Below are 17,744 nucleotides of genomic sequence, written 5' to 3'. Positions count from 1 at the left end.
TGTTTTGTTTAGGGAGGTGAAAAGGAGAGCCCTGTACCGACTGCTGCTGCACACCGTCCACCTCTTCTCCCTCATCCACCGTCCGGACACGCCTTGGCGTGCCCATTTGCCACCGGGCGGTGGGGATCCCCAGTGGAGGGCTCTCTCCGCGGGAGTCCTCCCCCTTTCTCTCGGGGATCTGGGGTGGAGGGTGCTGCACGCTGCGGCCCCCTGCAACCGCAGATTGCAGTGGTTCACGGACTCCCAGCCCAACTGCTTGTTCTGTGGAGTCCGTGGCCCACGTGTATATTGGGTGTGGGCGTTTGCACTTTTTTTTTTGATTTTCTCAAAAACCTCCTCCTCTGTTTTTGGTTGCACTTCAGTCCCACGCTCCTGATCTTCGGGCACCCGGTACGGAGGAGGGAGGGCAGCTCTGAAGACTACCTCGTGGGTCTGCTCCTGGGCCTGGCCAAACTGGCTACAAACAGGTCCAGGCAGCGGGCCATGAAGGGGGTGGTTAGGGCCGACTGCCTGCCCCTCTTCCCGGTTACGTTAGAGCCCGGGTGTCCTTGGAGAAGGAGCACGCGGTGTCCACCAACACCCTGGAGTTGTTCAGGGAGAGGTGGGCACCGCAGGGAGTGGAGTGTATTATTTCCCCCTCCAACTCTATTTTGATTTAGTCCCTACCCTCCCCTTCACTGTTTTGATCACACAGCACTGCCCTTTGATGTGAAGGACACTGCTTGTCACTGGCTACTTGGGTGTTTTCCTATCTTCCTGGTGGTGGAAATTGAATAAAGATTCGTGCACCTTTGTATATAAAAAAAGAAAGAGAGAAGAAAAAAACAGGAGTGTTCCTGGGCCTCGTCAAACTGTCCATAAACAGGTCAACGCAGCGGGCCGTGGAGGGTGTTGTTATGGCCGACTGCCTGCCCCTCTTCCGCAATTGTGTCCATGTCTGGGTGTCCCTGGAGAAGGAGCACCCGTTGTCTCCTGACACCCTGGAGTTGTTCAGGGGGAGGTGGGTGCCGCAGTGAGTGGAGTGCATTATTTCCCCCTCCAACTCTATTTTGATTTAGTCCCTACCCTCCCCTTCACTGTTTGATCACACAGCACTGCCCTTTGATGTGAAGGGCACTGCTTTGTCACTGGCCACTCGGGTGTTTCCTTTCTTCCTGGTGGTGGAAACTGAATAAAAATTCGTGCACCTTGTGTCCTTCACTGTGTCTCACACATGCACTCACCTGACATGGGCGCTGGGGAAAAATAAGCAGTACCGCTGTTAGGCAGTGGACTGGGGGAAAATAACAAAAAAAATGAGGAAAAAAAGCAGGAGTGTCAGGGGTTCTGGTCACTCTGAGAGCTGGTACTGACGGAGCTGGATCAGTGGTGAAGGACTCTCCATTTGTGTCAGGGACCGGACTGACTCTGAGCTGGCTGCCCACATCCAGTGAGTTACTGACGCTGTTGGTTTCTGTTTATTTTTGGGGGAGGAAACCTGATTGCTGAACTGGCTGGTTTACACAGTCAGTTTGGTAAAAACAATGACTGCAGAAGCTGGAAACCAGATTCTGGACCAGTGGTGCTGGAAGAGCACAGCAATTCAGGCAGCATCCGAGGACAGGCAAAATCGACGTTTCGGGCAAAAGCCCTTCATCAGGAATAATTCCTGATGAAGGGCTTTTGCCCGAAACGTCGATTTTTGCCTGTCTTCGGATGCTGCCTGAATTGCTGCGCTCTTCCAGCACCACTGATCCAGAATATACAGTCAGTTTGTTAACTGGTATTCCTTTTTTTTAAATCGAGGATTGATTCTGGAACTGGCTGATTTAAGCAATCAGTGTGTTACAGGTGTAGCTCAGTTCTCATTAGGAAACTGTTGTTTCACTGGCTGGTTACAGCCTTTGTGTTACTCTTTCTCTCCTTTACTTTGAGAAAAGGACGATGATGATTTTACAGCAGGACTTAGCCCTTGCACTCTGGTTTACTTTTTTTGAATGTGCTTTCACTTTTTTTTGGCGTTCGGACTGGGCCTCTGAGAAAACACACCTTTCCAGACAAGCTGTCCCTGTTATGGGTAGGCCTGGCTCTTTGTGGGTGACTAGGCCTCTGTAAAAACTGAACACCTGGGTGTGCGTGGGGGAGGTGAGTAATTGCTGCATCCTGGAGTGGACTCTGCCTTTGGGAATGGGCCAAATCCCTGTGAGTTAACGGCACCTTTACGATGTACTGTGTACTGATGTGAGTGGGCCTGGTCCTCTGGATGGACCAGGCCTCTGTGAAGACTGAACACCTGCGTGTGTGGCGTGGACTCTGCCTTGGTACTGGAAACTGTGTTGTGAGGATTTTGTGAATTCAGTTGCTGTATGTGCGTTTTGTATTTAATTGTGTTTGAGTATGGGCCAAGGTGGGCGAGTCAGTACATGGGGAAACCGGGAGCTGAAGGGTTGATAACCGGCCTGAGGGAACGCAGGGACTGTTAGTACGCTGGGTGGCTGGGGTCAAGGCAGCCGACAGCGTGTCCACAGGAAAACTGGTCAGGAGAGGGGCAGCCAGTATGTGAGCTGGCTGAGGGCCGGAGGGTTGATGACCGGCCTGGAGGAAAGCAGGCCGGGAGGAGCAGGGTGGGCGAGGTCAGGAAACGCATAGTGTCCTTGCAGGAAAGCTGGTATAGGGCAGGCCGGTCGGTATGTGGGGAGGCTGAGCCAGGCGGCCGACCGGGGGTGGACCGGTCAGCCGATATCTGGTCCATAGGAACGCTGGCCAGGGGAAATGGTCAGTCAGTACGTGGGGCGGCCAGGTGCTAGAAGGCCAACAGCGTGATTGTAGGAAAGCAGGTCGGGGAGGTGGTTTGGTTAGTATGTGAGGTGACTGGGAGCCAGTTGCTGGAGGAAAGTGGGCTGGGAGGGTTAGTCAGTATGCAGACCAGCCGGAGACTGGAAAGCCAACAACCAGCTCGTAGGAAAGTGGACCGGGGTAGATCGGTCAATATGCGGGGCGACTGGGAGCTGGGTGGTCGATGACCGGCCTGGAGGAAAGCAGGCCTGGGGAGAATTGGTCAGAACGCAGGGCGGCCTAAGACTGGAAGGCTGGCTGTCCTGCAGGAAGGCTCGCCAAGGACAGTCTGATCAGTATGTGGTGCAGACGAGGTGTCAGGTGTCTTGTTTTTTACAGCTGTATTGGGTCTGTGTTCGATGCACTGTTTCTCATTTGGTTGCACTGCCTTGTTTGTGTTTGTTGCCGTTATCTTTTTACTGAAATTGGGATTTGAGGTTTGTCCTCATTTCCCTGAGAACTGGTTGAACGGTAGGGTTTGGGGTTTGGCTTTGCCGCCCCTTCCCCTGTACGTGGTGGGGATTTTTTTGTGAACTGCTGTTTTCTGTTTTTTGTCAGCTGTATTTTGTACTGTTCAATAAAATAAAAATAAACAGGAGTGTTAGGGGTTCTGCTCACTCTCAGAGCTGGATCAGTGTCAAGGACTCTCCACGTGTCAATAAAAGCTAACTTGGTGACTCTGTCGAGTCATTTCAACTTGTATTTTACTCAACACAAGGTACTTTCACTTGTTTGCTCAGGGTGACTGATTCACACTTATAAAAGTTTCTGATTTATTAATTTTTTAAAAATCACAGCTTACAGCAACTGATGAGGTGAAATGAACTGGCTGTCTGCAGGTTTGGGCTGCTTTTTTTTAACTGCAGAGTGAAAACAATACCTCTCCTTCCACAGGTATGTTGGTTTCTGCCCCAAACATTCATATCCTCCAACCTGTTCAGCTATTCCTTCATTCCTGGGAGACCACCCACAGCAGCAGTTCAAGAAGGCAGCTCACCGACACCTTCTCAAGGGGCAACTAGGGACAGCCGGGTAAATGTTAGCCAGCCAGGAATGCCCACTTCCCATAAATAAATAAAATAATGCCAACATGGGAAGTAGTTGTAGTGTAAGCAGTTTGTAGTATTTTAGAACTGGCTTCATTCTAGAGGCTACCCAAGAAATAGAGGAGGAAATTCACAGAGAATTTACTGAGTACCATAAGCTACAGAATAATTATAGTGGGAGAACTTTATTATTCTAACATAGGCATGGGTAGAAGCGACGTAAAGGGCAGAGTGGGTCATGAATTCCTGAATGTGTTCGGGAGAATTTTCTGAATCAATATGTTTCTGACACAATGAGAACTTATTTATGAATCTGATTCTGGAGAATGAAGTGGATCAGGAGTCAGTAAACGACATTTAGCAAACAGTTATACATGAATGTTCTGGGCAAAGGAACTGAGGACATGTTTGCTAACTTTCCAGATGTCATAAGATGAAGGTACAGGTGATGTTGGAGAGCCAGGGAAGACTGCAGAAGGACTTGGACAGGCTAGGAGAGTGGGCAACAAAGTGGCAGATGGAATACAATGTGGCAAACTGTGACGATATGCACTTTGGGAGGAAGAATAGAGGTATCGGCTATTTTCTGAATGGGGAAAAGCTTCATAAATCTGAAGCACAAATGGGACTTAGGAGTACAACTTCAGTTTGCAATCTGGAAGGCAAATTCAATATTAGTATTCATTTTGTGAAGGCCAGAATACAAGAGCAGAGACGTACTGCTGAGGCTGTATAAGTCTTTGGTCAGATCGCATTCAGAATATTGTGAGGACTTTTGGGGTCCGTATCTAAGGAAGGGTGTGCTGGCCTTGGAGGGTGTCCAGAGAAGGTTTACAAGAATGAGCCCGGGGATGAAAGACTTGTCATATGAGGAGCGGTTAAAGACTCTGGGCCTGTACTTGATGGATGAAGGGGGCATCTAATTGAAACCTACTGAATATTGAGAGGCGTGTATACAGTGGACATGGAGGAAGTGCTTCCAATAGTAAGAGAGAGTATGACCCGTGGGTGCAGCTTCAGAGTGAGGGGATGACTCTTTAGAACTGAGATGAGGAGGAATTTCTTCAGCCTGAGGGTGGAACTTATTGTCACAGAGAGGCCCAGTCATTGGCTGTATTTAAGACAGCGATAGATAAGTTCTTCATTAGTAATGGGATCAAGGGTTACGGGGAGAGGGTGGGAGGATGGGGTTGAGAAACATATCAGCCACAATCGAATGATGGAACAGACTCAATGGGCCAAATGGCCTAATTCTGCTCCTATATCTTATGGTCTTACGACAATTCCTGGGTGGGGTGTGACTTGGGGGTGTTGCTAGCGGTATGTGTGTGTGCTAGGTTCTCCACCCTTAAAGGGACAGAAACACCAATACCGGGGAATGACTTGTAGATGGTACGGCTGAGGTGATGGTGCCCCAGCCGGCTGGGGCCATTGCTTCTGCGCATTTCTGGAAAATGATCCTCTTCCATGCACCCTTCCCACTGATGCTTCCTTCTGAGTCCTGTTCCTGCAGGTAACAATCCCAGATAACATGAAATAGGGACTCCCCAGGAGCTCAGGGATTCCTAAACACACAAGATTAGTTTGGCCAGTTGTAAGACCTGGGTGTTCAGCAGGAACAGGCCACAACTGGGAATGGTGTTTCCAGCATTGGAGAGCTCGACATGTAAGGATTCTGAAAGACCAGGTTTGGGCCCTAAGTTTTAAACAGTGACCCACTAGCTTCAGACCACCCAGAAGAAGAAACATTCTGTCCACGTCTACTTTGTTGGGACCATCGAGGACCTTACACACTTCAATCAAATCGCCCCTCACTTTGCTGAACTCCAGTGGAAATGAGCTGAGCATATCAAACCTTTCCTGATGAAACAACCAATTAATTCCAGGTATCGCTCTAATAAAGTTCCTCTGAACCACCTCCAATGTATTTACATCCTTCCTTAAATCAGGAGACCAAAATTGCACATGACATTCGAGATGTGATCTCACCAAGATCCTGTACACCTTCACTTTTATGTCCAACTCTCCTTATAATAAAGGACAGCATCCCATTACCTTTCCTGATTACGTGCTGTATCTGCAAACTGGCTTTTTGTCACTCATGCACCACAACACCTAAATCCCTCTGCACCTCAGTCTACTCCTGTTCAATTTTGTCCCTGTTATTTTCTTTCTCCTTCAGCTGTTGCCACATCTGGAGGTTACTATTGAACCTGTATCCACCACCATACCAGGTTTTTGCATCCCTGATGAAGGGCTTATGCCCGAACTGTCAACTCTCCTGCTCCTCGGATGCTGCCTGACCCGCTGTGTTTTTCCAGCACCACACTCTCAACTCTGATCTCCAGCATTTGCAGTCCTCACTTCCATCTTCCAGATCATAACACTGCCTGACAAGGCCTTAACCTCATGCCTAGACTCGTTATTCACCTGTCACCTGTGTCTTTTAGTTATCAAGCTGTCAGCTACTAGACATACTTTCAACTCCCCCTCCCACTCTGCTGAGGACATGCAAGTCCTGGGCCTCCTCCAACCCTGCTCCCTCACCACCCGACGCCTGGAGGAAGAACGCCTCATCTTCTGCCTTGGGACCCTCCAACCCCAGGGCATCAATGTGGATTTCACCAGTTTCCTCATTTCCTCTTTCCCTACCTCACCTCAGTTCCAACCTTCCAGCTCAGCACCATCCCTATGACCTGTCCTACCTGCCTACCTTCCTTTCTCCCTATCCACTCCACCCTCCTCTCTGACCTACCACCTCCATCCCACCTCCATTCTCTTAGCCTGCTGGACAAACTTTCCTCATTCCAGAAGAAGGGCTTATGGCCGAAACGTCAATTCTCCTGTTCCCTGGATGCTGCCTGACCTGCTGCGCTTTTCCAGCAACACATTTCCAGCTCTAATCTCCAGCATCTGCAGACCTCACTTTCTCCTTAATAAAGACACAGCAAACCTCCTGATTCTTGTATTCTGTCTTCATTTATAATTTCCCCTGGTCAACCTGTTCTTACTGCTTACAGAATGAGGACAAAAGGAAAATTATAATTAGACCAGGAGCCGCACTAAATGAATCAGGGCAAGGATGTGGGTTGATAGTGTGGTGCTGGAAAAGCTCAGCCGGTCAGGCAGCATCCAAGGAGCAGGAGAGTCAATCCTTTGGGCACACGCCCTTCATTAGGAAATCTTAAAGGATAGCTGATGAAGGGATTATGCCCAAAACGTCAATTCTCCTGTTGCTTGGATGCTGCCTGACCTGCTGTGCTTTTCCAGCACCACACGCTCGACTTTGATCTCCAGCACCTGCAGTCCCCACTTTCTCCAGGGCAAGGATGTGGCCAGGTGATAACATCATTGGACCAGTAATCCAGAAGCCCAGGTCAAATGGGTTTGAATCCAAATTATAGTCGCTGGTGGAATTTAATTTTCATTTGATTAAACCTATAAAGCTAGCATCAGGAATGGTGACCATTGCTGTAAAATATCCAATTCACTAATGTCCTTACTCTGATGTGGCCTCCATGTGACTCCAGACCCACAACAATATGGCTGACTCTTAGCATCCCTCTGAATAACGCCAATTGAGTGCCTCAGTTTAATTATATCGACGGCGCTATCCCTTGAAGGAATAAAGACGTTGCGGTGAAGGAAAGGAAACTGAAAGGCTTAATATGAACGATCAAAATACAAATTGAAACTAATATTAGGAAAATGAAAGAAGTTAAGAAATAAGGTCCTCACATTTGTCAGAGTTTTTAGATTAGATTCCCTGCAGAGTGGAAACAGGCCCTTCAGTCCAACAAGTCCACACTGACCTTCTGAAGAGTAACCCAACCAGACCCATTTCCATGTGACTAATACACCTAACCCTATGGGCAATTTGTCATGGCCAATTCACCTGACCTGTGGGAGGAAACCAGAGCACCCAGAGGAAACCCATGCAGACACACGGAGAATGTGCAAACTCCAAACAGACAGTCGCCTGAGGCTAGATTCAAACACAGGTCCCTGGCGCTGTGAGGCAGCAGCGCTAACCACTGAGCCACCATGCCGCTCCATTAAAGTGCATTGTTTGAGTTTCCAAACGTTTGCTGCCCATTTCCCTGTCTACTTACTTCTGAACATCTTTGGAGTTCAAGTTCAAGTAACGTGTGCTGATCCACTGGATCTCAAACCAGTCCCTGAATCCATTGTTCCCACAGCAGTGAAACTTGAACTGCAGTTCATCCATAGTCTTCTTCATGAAGCAGAGCCCGGGGGTGTCAGTGTCCTTGTAAAAACTCATAGCTCGCTTGAGGCCCAGGTGGAGAGATTCCTCCAGGGAGCTCTTCATGGTATAGCACACCAATGCCCCAGCAAGGATGCAGAAGGTAAAGAAGAAAGTGCAGATGACATAAGGAAGCATGGCCAACCTCCAGCGAGTGAACCGCTGGCTGTCCGAACAATCATGGCAGATCTTGCTCCCCAGGAAGTTGATGCCACAGGCAATGGCTCCCACGGCCAGCAACATGTGTGGGATCGAATCTGCCCCTCGGCTGACCATTACCTCCCTGTGTTTCCCGATCTCCATTTTCAGGAAAGCTCCCAAGATGATCAGAACCAGGCCCATCACGACTGACACCCAGTTTAAGATCCACAGCACCTGGGCTAGTTTGTTCCTTCTGCTCTTTGTGAACGACACTCTTAGAACTGCCATGGCTGAGCCAGAGGAGGGCTGTCCGACTCTGCTTGGGTGTGAAGAGATGATGGGCAGGTCAGGTGGCAGGGGCTCTGTCCTCGCAAGGTGAGCTCACCAGTAAGTGGGTGCTTCCCTGGCAAAGATAAATTCATTACTCACACCGTTTACAATCCTTCATCAATTGTTTCTGTGAAAGTCATGCGTAAGTGAGCATTCTCAACATTTCAAGATGTCCTTTTAATTTTTCATCAATAACTTTGAACCACAAAACATATTCTTTTCAATAAAAGCAGAAGGAACTGCAAGAGGTAGCGGTGATGATCTTCCAGACAATTAACAGTCTGTAATGGGAACGTAAGAACATGAATAGGCCATTCAGTCCACTGAACGTGCCTCTCTATTCAATCGAATCCTGGCTGATTGAACACATTCAATAACCTTCATTTACCCCATCCCCTATACCATTGGGAAGCAGTAACTGATTGATCTCTACATTTTGCTCAAGGACTGATCTTCCACAGCCCTCAGTGGTAAAGCATTCCAGAGGTACACCACCCTCTAAGTCAAAGAAATCTCCTCATCTCAGACCCATCTCAGACCCCATGTCCCTTATTTTCAAATTGTGCCCTCTGGTTCCAGTCTCCCCAGCCAGGAGAAACATTTTACCTGCATCGACCCAGTCTGTCCCTTTCAGTATTTTGCAAGTTTCAATGTGATCATAAAACATAGAACATTCCAGCGCAGTACATGCCCTTCGGCCCTCAGTGTTGCGCCGACCTGTGGAACCAATCTGAAGCCTATCTAATCTATACTATTCCATTTTCATCCATATGTTTACTCAATGACCATTTAAATGCCCTTAAAGCTGGCGAGTCTACTACTGTTACAGGCAGGGTGTTCCACGTCCCGACTACTCTGTCAGTAAAGAACCTACCTCTGACATGTCCTATATCTATTACCCCTCAATTTAAAGCTATGTCCCCTCGTGCTAGCCATCACCATCCGAGGAAAAAGGCTCTCACTGTCCACCCTATCTAACCCTCTGATTATCTTGTATGCCTCTATTAAGTTACCTCTCGACCTTCTCTCTAATAAAAACAGCCTCAAGTCTCTCAGCCTTTCCTCATAAGACCTTCCCTCCATACCAGGCAACATCCTAGTAAATCTCCTCTGAACCTTTTCCAAAACTTCCACATCCTTCCTATAATGCAGCGACCAGAATTGTATGCAATACTTCCAAGTGCGACCGCACCAGAGTTTTGTATAGCTGCAACATGACTTCATGGTTCTGAAACTCAATCCTTCTCCCAGTAAAAGCTAACACACCGTATGCCATCTTAACAACCCTATCAACCCTGATAACTTTCAGGGATCTATGCACATGGATCACTTCTCATTTTCTGAAGCATTTAGAGAATACAGGCCCAGTTTGGCCAATCTCTCTTCATAGGACACTCCACCATCTCAGGACTAAGTCTTGCAAACCTTCACTGCACTCCTTCTATGGCAATAGTATCTTTCCTGCAACACAGTTCCTATAAATAATCCCATAACAATTGGAGCAAGATTTCATTACTCCTGTATTCAAATCCTCTTCCAATAAAGGTTAATGATCCTTTAGCTTTCCTATTAGCTTGTGGTACCTGTATGTTAGCCTTCAGTTATCAACAAAGACACCAAGGTCCCTTTCTAACTTCTCACTATTTAAGAAATACTCTGTACACTTGTTTCTCCTACTAAATAACAAGACGGTTGTGATTAATAGACAAAGCGGATAAAAGTGCAAGGGCCATAGAGGGTCACAATAGTAAACTATAGGAATGAAAGGTGGCTTCAGAGATGCTTTAAATAGGTATAATGGAAAAGCAAGATGGAAAAGAAGCTTGTAAAGTCTAACAAGGCAGATAGAATTGGGTTGCTGCTACTTGGAATGTTGACTTGGTGGGATCCGAGAGTGCAGATATCCGTCCCACTCCCCACCAACCTTCCCTTTCCCCTCTCTTCAGTAAGGGATTCCACATCCCATACCCCCTGACTTAACAGTCCAAAGGGGGCCATCTATCCTACATTACCAGAACCTGGTGCCTGAGAGATAAGGAGGATGGTGAGGTTGAATCTGACCCTGTCAGGACTTTTGAATGCTGAATATAGAAACATAATATAGTTTTAATACAGAAACTTCTGCAGTAGGCATGCCAACTAGGGAGGATACTCAGTCAATATAAAATATGGTTTGAGGTGGCATTGCTTCTATTCACACTAAACAGAATCACATGGCACCTTGCCAACTTCTATAGTGCAGCATTGAGAACATTCTGTCTGGATGTATCACTACCTGGTGTAGCAACTGTACCATTCAAGATCAGAGATGGTTACAGAGAGTGTAACAGGTAGCCATCACCATCCAAGGAAAAAGGCTCTCACTGTCCACCCTTTCTAATCCTCTGATCATCTTGTATGCCTTATTAAGTTACCTCTCGACCTTCTCTCTAATGAAAACAGCCTCAAGTCTCTCAGCCTTTCCTCATAAGACCTTCCCTCCATACCAGGCAACATCCTAGCAAATCACAAAGGCCAACCTCCCATCTATAGAATCCATCTACCAGGCCCGCTGTCAAGGAAAGGCTGCCAGCATCCTCAAAGATCCATCCCACCCTGGCAATGTTTTTCTACAACCTCTACCATCAGGCAGAAGGTACAGAAGCCTGAACTCACACACCAGCCGGTTTCAAAACAGTTTCTACCCTAACATTGTTAGAATACTGAATGGACTCACAAACTCTTAACATTCGCCTATATCTCCATTTTTGCTTTTGCCACCATTTTACCTATTATTTATTATCTATACTACTTAACTCTGTGATCTGCCTGTATTGCTCGCAAGGCAAAGCTTTTCACCGTGCCTCAGTACACGTGACAATAAATTCAATTCAATTCAAAAAACAAGACCATTTGGCTCCCCATTCCCATGTCAGCTTTTTGGAAGATCTGTTCAAACTGGTCCCACACCCCTACTCTTTTCCAAACCCGTCAAATTTTTGCACCTTAAAGATAAATGCAGTTTCCTTTCAGAGGCTAGTATCGAACCTGCTTCTAGCATTCTTGCGTGCAAAACCGATACTTCCCCACCCTCTCTGGTTTACTTTGCCAATTATTTTGAAGTGATCTTGTCGAGAATGTGCGCCTTTTAGCTACTGACCCTCCAGACAGTGGGAACCGATCCACCTCACATTATTCTATCAAAACCTCTCTTAATTTGACCATTATCTTTATTTAGTCTTGAAGCATGCGCGAACATTCATGTAAAAAAGTAATAAACGAACCTCTCCAGATAGTTGGGAATTCATATATTCGACGCTTGCAAATTGATCAGCTGTAAGCACTGGGGTCGAGTCTTTGACTGGAGCCTGATCTCTCTACTTTGCCCAGTGCTAATCATCACCTAATGGAATTGGTTCAGCTCTAATCCCTCAGTAATAACCCAAACCCTTTCTTGACAACAATGCAAAAGCTCTATTGGTATTCACGAAATGTTTCAGAGTAGGTGGCAGCTGTGAGATGAAAGAAAGTCATAGACTTCTTGTTCATTCTTTAAATGTTATTTGTTGAATTATTGTAGCATCCACATCTACTGACTTCGCTCAGCAGATGGCATTCAACTCAAACAGAATAATGGAGCTTGGGGAGGTGGTGGGGGGGGGGAGAGAGAGAGGCGACCAACAATCTTTGTCAGTCACATAAACACAGATATTTCAAGCAGCACAGAGTTATTGAAACAGATTGAAGGGCCGACGCACAGAGACAGACAGACACGCACAAAAACACACAGCCACATACACAAACCTAGACAGCGATAGGTATATACACACACACACACAAACAACGATAAGTACACATGTATACACGGATGCAAACAGACACGCCTACCCACAGACTGAGGTCCACAAAGATGCAAACAGACACAGACAAAAGCGAAGAGACACACACCACACACAAACATTATTTCTTATGGAAAAATCATTATTCTTACAAGCCCAAACCATCACATGCCCAGTTCTCAGGTTGTTTGTTTTAGCACAGTATGTCATTAATGTACATCAGCAGGAGATAAATGATGTTGGTGAAACTGAACGTGTTGCCGTTAAAGGTTTTGATCATTAATCTGTCTCAACTACTGCTTAGGTGCCCATCCATCTAGTTCGCCAAATCTGAGTGTCAACAACAAATGGTGATATCCTACCACGTGTAGCCTAACCTCAGTCTAACCTTCCCTGATGCACACATATATCCCAACACGGAGTCCAATCATCGCCTTCTTTCTCAACCCCACAACAACTCTGCAAACCACGTTCCTCATTTAGTCTAGATATTGGTCGGCGCTTTCCCGTTACAAACAACTGGAGTTCAGAGGAAGGGTCACTCAACCCGAAGCATTAACTCTGATTTCCCTCCACGGGTGATGCCAGACCTATTGAGCTTTTGCAGCAATTTCTGTTTTTGTTTTTAATCTACAGCATCTGCAGTTCTTCTGGTTTTTAGCTACAATTCGTTATTGTTCTTTGAGAAACGGTAAATGGGATTTTCCTAAACTGGATCCAAGCATTGCAGAGACATTTTGTAACCAGCCGTAGCAGTGTTTATAAATTTGCAGCTTAGGAGACAGTGCTTCATGATCAAACACAGGAATTACCTGCAGAAGCAGGTCAGTAAAAGATCTAATCCCAATGGGTCCAGTCCAACGTCACAGCTATAGTTACACTGGATGTTTGAAAGCTGTCTGGCGCTGTAAACATTCTCGTTTTGTTCCTGGAAGTGTCATGCTAACAGTGCTGGCAAAAGCTGACCCTCAATTGGCACATGTAAGACCATAAAAATGTAGGAGCAGAAGTGGACCACTCAGTCCATTGAAACTGTTCTGCCATTTGAGGAAATCATAGCGGATCTGCTAACCCTCAACTCTACTCTCTGGCCTTTTCCCCATAACGCTTGATTCCTGAACAGATTGCAAATGTCAGCCTTGACTGTACTTAGCCACCCAGCCTTGAAGGACCTCTGTGGTAAAGAATTCCACAGATTCACGACAGTCCATGCGAAGAAGTTCCTCCCCATTTGTCTTAAATGTATGACCCCTGGTCAATTATGTCCTCTGCCCCTAGTCTCTGCCACAAGGGGTTACAACCCTTCAGCACCTACATCTTCGTGCCCTGGTGGAAACATTCAATACTTCATTAGCCACAAGTGAAGTGCCAGATGACTGGAAGATCGCTAATGTGGTTCCTTCGTCCAAGAAGGGCAGCAGGGATAGGCCAGATAATTACATACAAATTAGCCAGATGCCAGTGATAGGTAGATTATTGGAAAAGATTCAGAGAAACAGGACTAGAAAGGCAAGAATTGGTCAGGGATAGTCAGCATGGATTTGTTAGAGGGAGATCTTGTCTGAGTAATGGAATTTTTTGAAAAGGTGGCTAAATATCTCGATGGGGATAGTGAAGTTGGGATGTTACGCTGTGATTGTACATGACACTGTAAGGCCACATTTGGAGTACTGCAGTCAATTTTGATCTCCCTGCTCCAGGAAGGATCTTATTAAATTGGAAAGGGTGCAAGAAAAAAGGATATTACCAAGATTGGAAGGTTTGAATTATAAGGAAAGGCTGGATAGGCTGGGTCATTGTTTTTCTAGAGTGTTAGAGACTGAGGCGTGACCTTATAGAGGTTTATAAAATCATGAGGGACATAGATAAGGTGAATAATCAACTTAAGAGAGTCCAAAGCTAGAGGGCATAGATTTAAGATGAGGGGGGAAAGATTTAAAAGGGACATTACGGTCAATTTTGTCACACAGAGAGTGGAAAAAGCTGCCAGAGGAAGTGGTAGAGGTGGGCACAATTACAACATTTTAAAGACATTTGGGCAAGTATATGGATAGGAAAGGTTTAGAGGAATATGAGACAAATGCGAGCAAATAAGACTAGATTAGGTTAGGAAACCTGGTCAGCATGGACAAGTTGGGCTGAATGGCCTGTTTCTATGCTGTATGCCTCTATGACTCTATGACTATATGAGATGATGTGGTTTACATGGCCTTCAGAATGACCTTTGACAAGGTCCCACATGGAAGGCTGGGAAAGATGGGATTCAAGGCAAGTTGGCAAATCAGTCCAAACTGGCTTGTAAGCAGGAAGCAAAGAGCAATAGTGGAGGATTGTTTTAGTGACTGGAAGTCTGCAGCCACAGGGGTCGGTGAGGGGACACTTACTTTTGTTAAATACGTTAACAACTCGGATGTGAATGTAGAAGGCAGAGAGTCATAGAGTCATAGAGATGTGCAGCATGGAAACAGACCCTTTGGTCCAACTCATAGATGCTGACCACAGAGACGTAGAGTCCTACAGCACAGAGACAGGCCCTTTGGCTCAAACTGGTACATGCCAATCAAAATGCCCATCCACGCTAACCCCATTTCCCTGCACTTGACCCATATCCTTCTAATCCTTTCCTATCCATGTATTTGTCCCAATGCCTTTTAAATGTTGTTAATGTACCCACCTCAACCACTTCCACTGGCAGCTCATTCTATATGTGGACGTCCCTCTGTATAAAAAGAGTTGCCCCTCAGGTTCCCTTTTATTCTTTCCCCTCTAAACTTAAACTGATGCCCTCTCGTCCCCGATTCCCCAACCCTGGGAAAAAGACTAAGTGCATTCACCCTATCCATGCCTCTCATGATGTTATACACTTCTGTAAGATCACCCCTCAGTCTCCTATGCTCTAAAGAAAAACGCCCTAGCTTGTCCAGCGTCTCCCTATAACTCAGACTCTTGTGTCCTGGCAACATCCTTGTAAATTTCTCCTGCACTCTTTCCAGTTTAATAACATCCTTCCTGTAGCAAGGTGACCAAAACTGAACACAACACTCCAAGTGCAGCCTCACCAATGTCCTGTACAACTGCAACATAACTTCCCAAATCTATACTCAATGCTCTGACTGATGAAGGCCAGTGTGCCAAATTAGTAAATTGATTAGTAAATTTGCAGATGACACAAAAATTGGTGTCTTTATTGACAATGAGGAGGATGGACTCAGTCAGATGTTGATAAGCTGGTAAATGGGTAGAGTAATAGCAGATGGAATTTAATCCTGATAAGCATTTTGGAACATTCAATAAGGGAAGGACATCCACAATGAATGGTAGGTCCCTAGGGAGTACTGAGAAACAAAGGGACATTGGTCCCCTGAAGGTGTCAGCACAGGAAGACAGGATGGTGAAGAAGGCATATGGCTTGTCCTCTTGCCAGAACAGAGAATATAGGAGCAAACAAGTCTTGTTATGCCTTTATAAAACATTGGTTAGACCACACCTGGAAAACTCTGTGCAGTTCTGTTTGCCACACTGTCAGAAGGACATGGAGAAAGTGAGGACTGTGGATGCTGAAGATGAAGGGCTGATGAAAGGCTTATGCCCAAAATATCGACTCTCCTGTGCCTCGGATGCTGCCTGACTGGCTGTGCTTTTCCAGTATCACATTGTCAGAAAGATGCGATTGTGCTGGAGAGGCTGCAGAGGAGATTCACCAGATTGTTACCTCGGATGAGTTATGAGTAGAGTCTGTATATGCTGGATTTACTTTCTCTGGAGGCACGATGACTCAGTGGTTTGCACTGCTGCCTCACAGCACCAGGGTCCCGGTTTGATTCCAGCCTCGGGTAACTGTCTGCATGGAGTTTGCATATTCTCCCCATGTCTGCGTGGGTTTCCTCCGGGTGCTCTGGTTTCCTCCCACAGTCAAAGATGTGCACGTTAAGTGAATTGGCCATGGTAAGTTACCTTAGTGTGTAGGCTAGGTACATTAGTTAGGGAAAATGTAGAGTACTCAGTGTAGGGGAATGGGTCTGGATGGGATACTCTTTCACAGAGGTAGTGTGGACTTGTTGGGCCAAATGGCCTGCTTCCACTCTGTAGGGATTCTAATTCTAAAAAATGTGGCACCTGACATTTATCTAAATTAAACTCCATCTGCCACTCCTCCGTCCATCTGATCAAGATCCTGTTGTATTCTGAGGTAACCGTCTTCACTGTCCATTACACCTCCAATTTAGATGTCATCTGCAAACGTACTAACCATATCTCCTATGTTCACATTCAAATCATGGTGGACTGAAGGGCCTGTTTGTGTGCGGTATGACTCTATGGCTAAGAATCCACTAAGAATCTTCTATGTTTCAATAAGGTCATCTCTCATTCTTTTAAACTCAAATGAGTGTGGGCCTAATCTACTCATCATCTCCTGATAAGAAAGTCTCAACACACCTTGTATAATCCTAGTAAACCTTCTCTGGACTCTACGCTATTAGTTCTTTGTCTATCTTTACTGCGTACACAATGTACATTTCCCAATGGAACTGCATGTAACATCATATATGTCTCCACCAGGGGGCGGTTCTACATCAAGTTGAAAGCTCACTTCTTCAGCACTGATGTGGGGTTGTGGGCGTTGGACTGGGGTGGATAAAGTTTTAAAAAAACACACAACACCAGGTTATAGTCCAACTTGGAAGCACTAGCTTTCGGAGATAAAACACAGAATGTTTAGCAAAAGATCACAGTGTCGTGCAACTGATACGATACATTGAACAAACTTCTAAAGGACCAGCCTCATTTCTAGTTCAGATGTGAATGGATTGAATCCGTCTCATTTTCTTTTTATTTCTTCAGTTTGTGGAAGATACCAAAACTCTGCTGCTATTGTCATGAGGGTGTCGGGTAAGAGGATGCAGGTAAAGTATTCGTGATAAGTTTGCCGTCAGCAGGACCCCCGGGAGTACAAGTAGAGGAAGGCTTCTGATCAACTTCACTTGACTTTCATTTTTCATTTCGTTCAGGGACCTGGTTCGATTGCAGCCTTGGATGACTTTCTGTGTGGAGTTTGCATGTTCTCCCCGTGTCTGTGTGGGTTTCTGCCGGGTGCTCTAGTTTCCTCCCACAATTCAAAAATGTGCAGGTTAGGTGGATTGACTACAGTAATTTGCCTTGTAGTGCCCAGGGATGTGTAGGTTAGGAGGGTTAGCCGTGGTAAATGCGTGGTAACGGGGATAGGGTGGGGTGTGGATCTGGGTGAGATGCTCTTTGGTGGATCAGTATGGAGTTGATGAGCTGAATAGCCTCTTTCCACACTATATGATTCTCATGCTGATTCCGACATTT

General features: G+C 46.2%; 1 protein-coding gene across 1 annotated transcript in view; it reads right to left on the bottom strand.

Moving 5' to 3' along the window:
- Nucleotides 1-11,945, bottom strand: part of LOC122554001 (photoreceptor outer segment membrane glycoprotein 2-like) — a 26,977-nt gene extending 15,032 nt beyond the window's left edge. Inside the window, exons 1-2 of the mRNA XM_043698489.1 lie at nucleotides 11,859-11,945; nucleotides 7,973-8,668 (exon numbers count right to left, since the gene is read on the bottom strand). Coding sequence (XP_043554424.1) covers nucleotides 7,973-8,553 — 581 coding nt within the window. The 5' untranslated portion in view covers nucleotides 8,554-8,668; nucleotides 11,859-11,945. The remainder of the gene's footprint in view (nucleotides 1-7,972; nucleotides 8,669-11,858) is intronic.
- Between the last annotated feature and the right edge of the window lie 5,799 nt (nucleotides 11,946-17,744).

The sequence above is a fragment of the Chiloscyllium plagiosum genome, chromosome 10 (assembly GCF_004010195.1).
Source record: "Chiloscyllium plagiosum isolate BGI_BamShark_2017 chromosome 10, ASM401019v2, whole genome shotgun sequence".
Lineage (NCBI taxonomy): Eukaryota > Metazoa > Chordata > Chondrichthyes > Orectolobiformes > Hemiscylliidae > Chiloscyllium > Chiloscyllium plagiosum.
The sequence above is the reverse complement of the archived record's forward strand: the minus strand, read 5'-3'. Positions and strand labels throughout refer to the sequence as shown.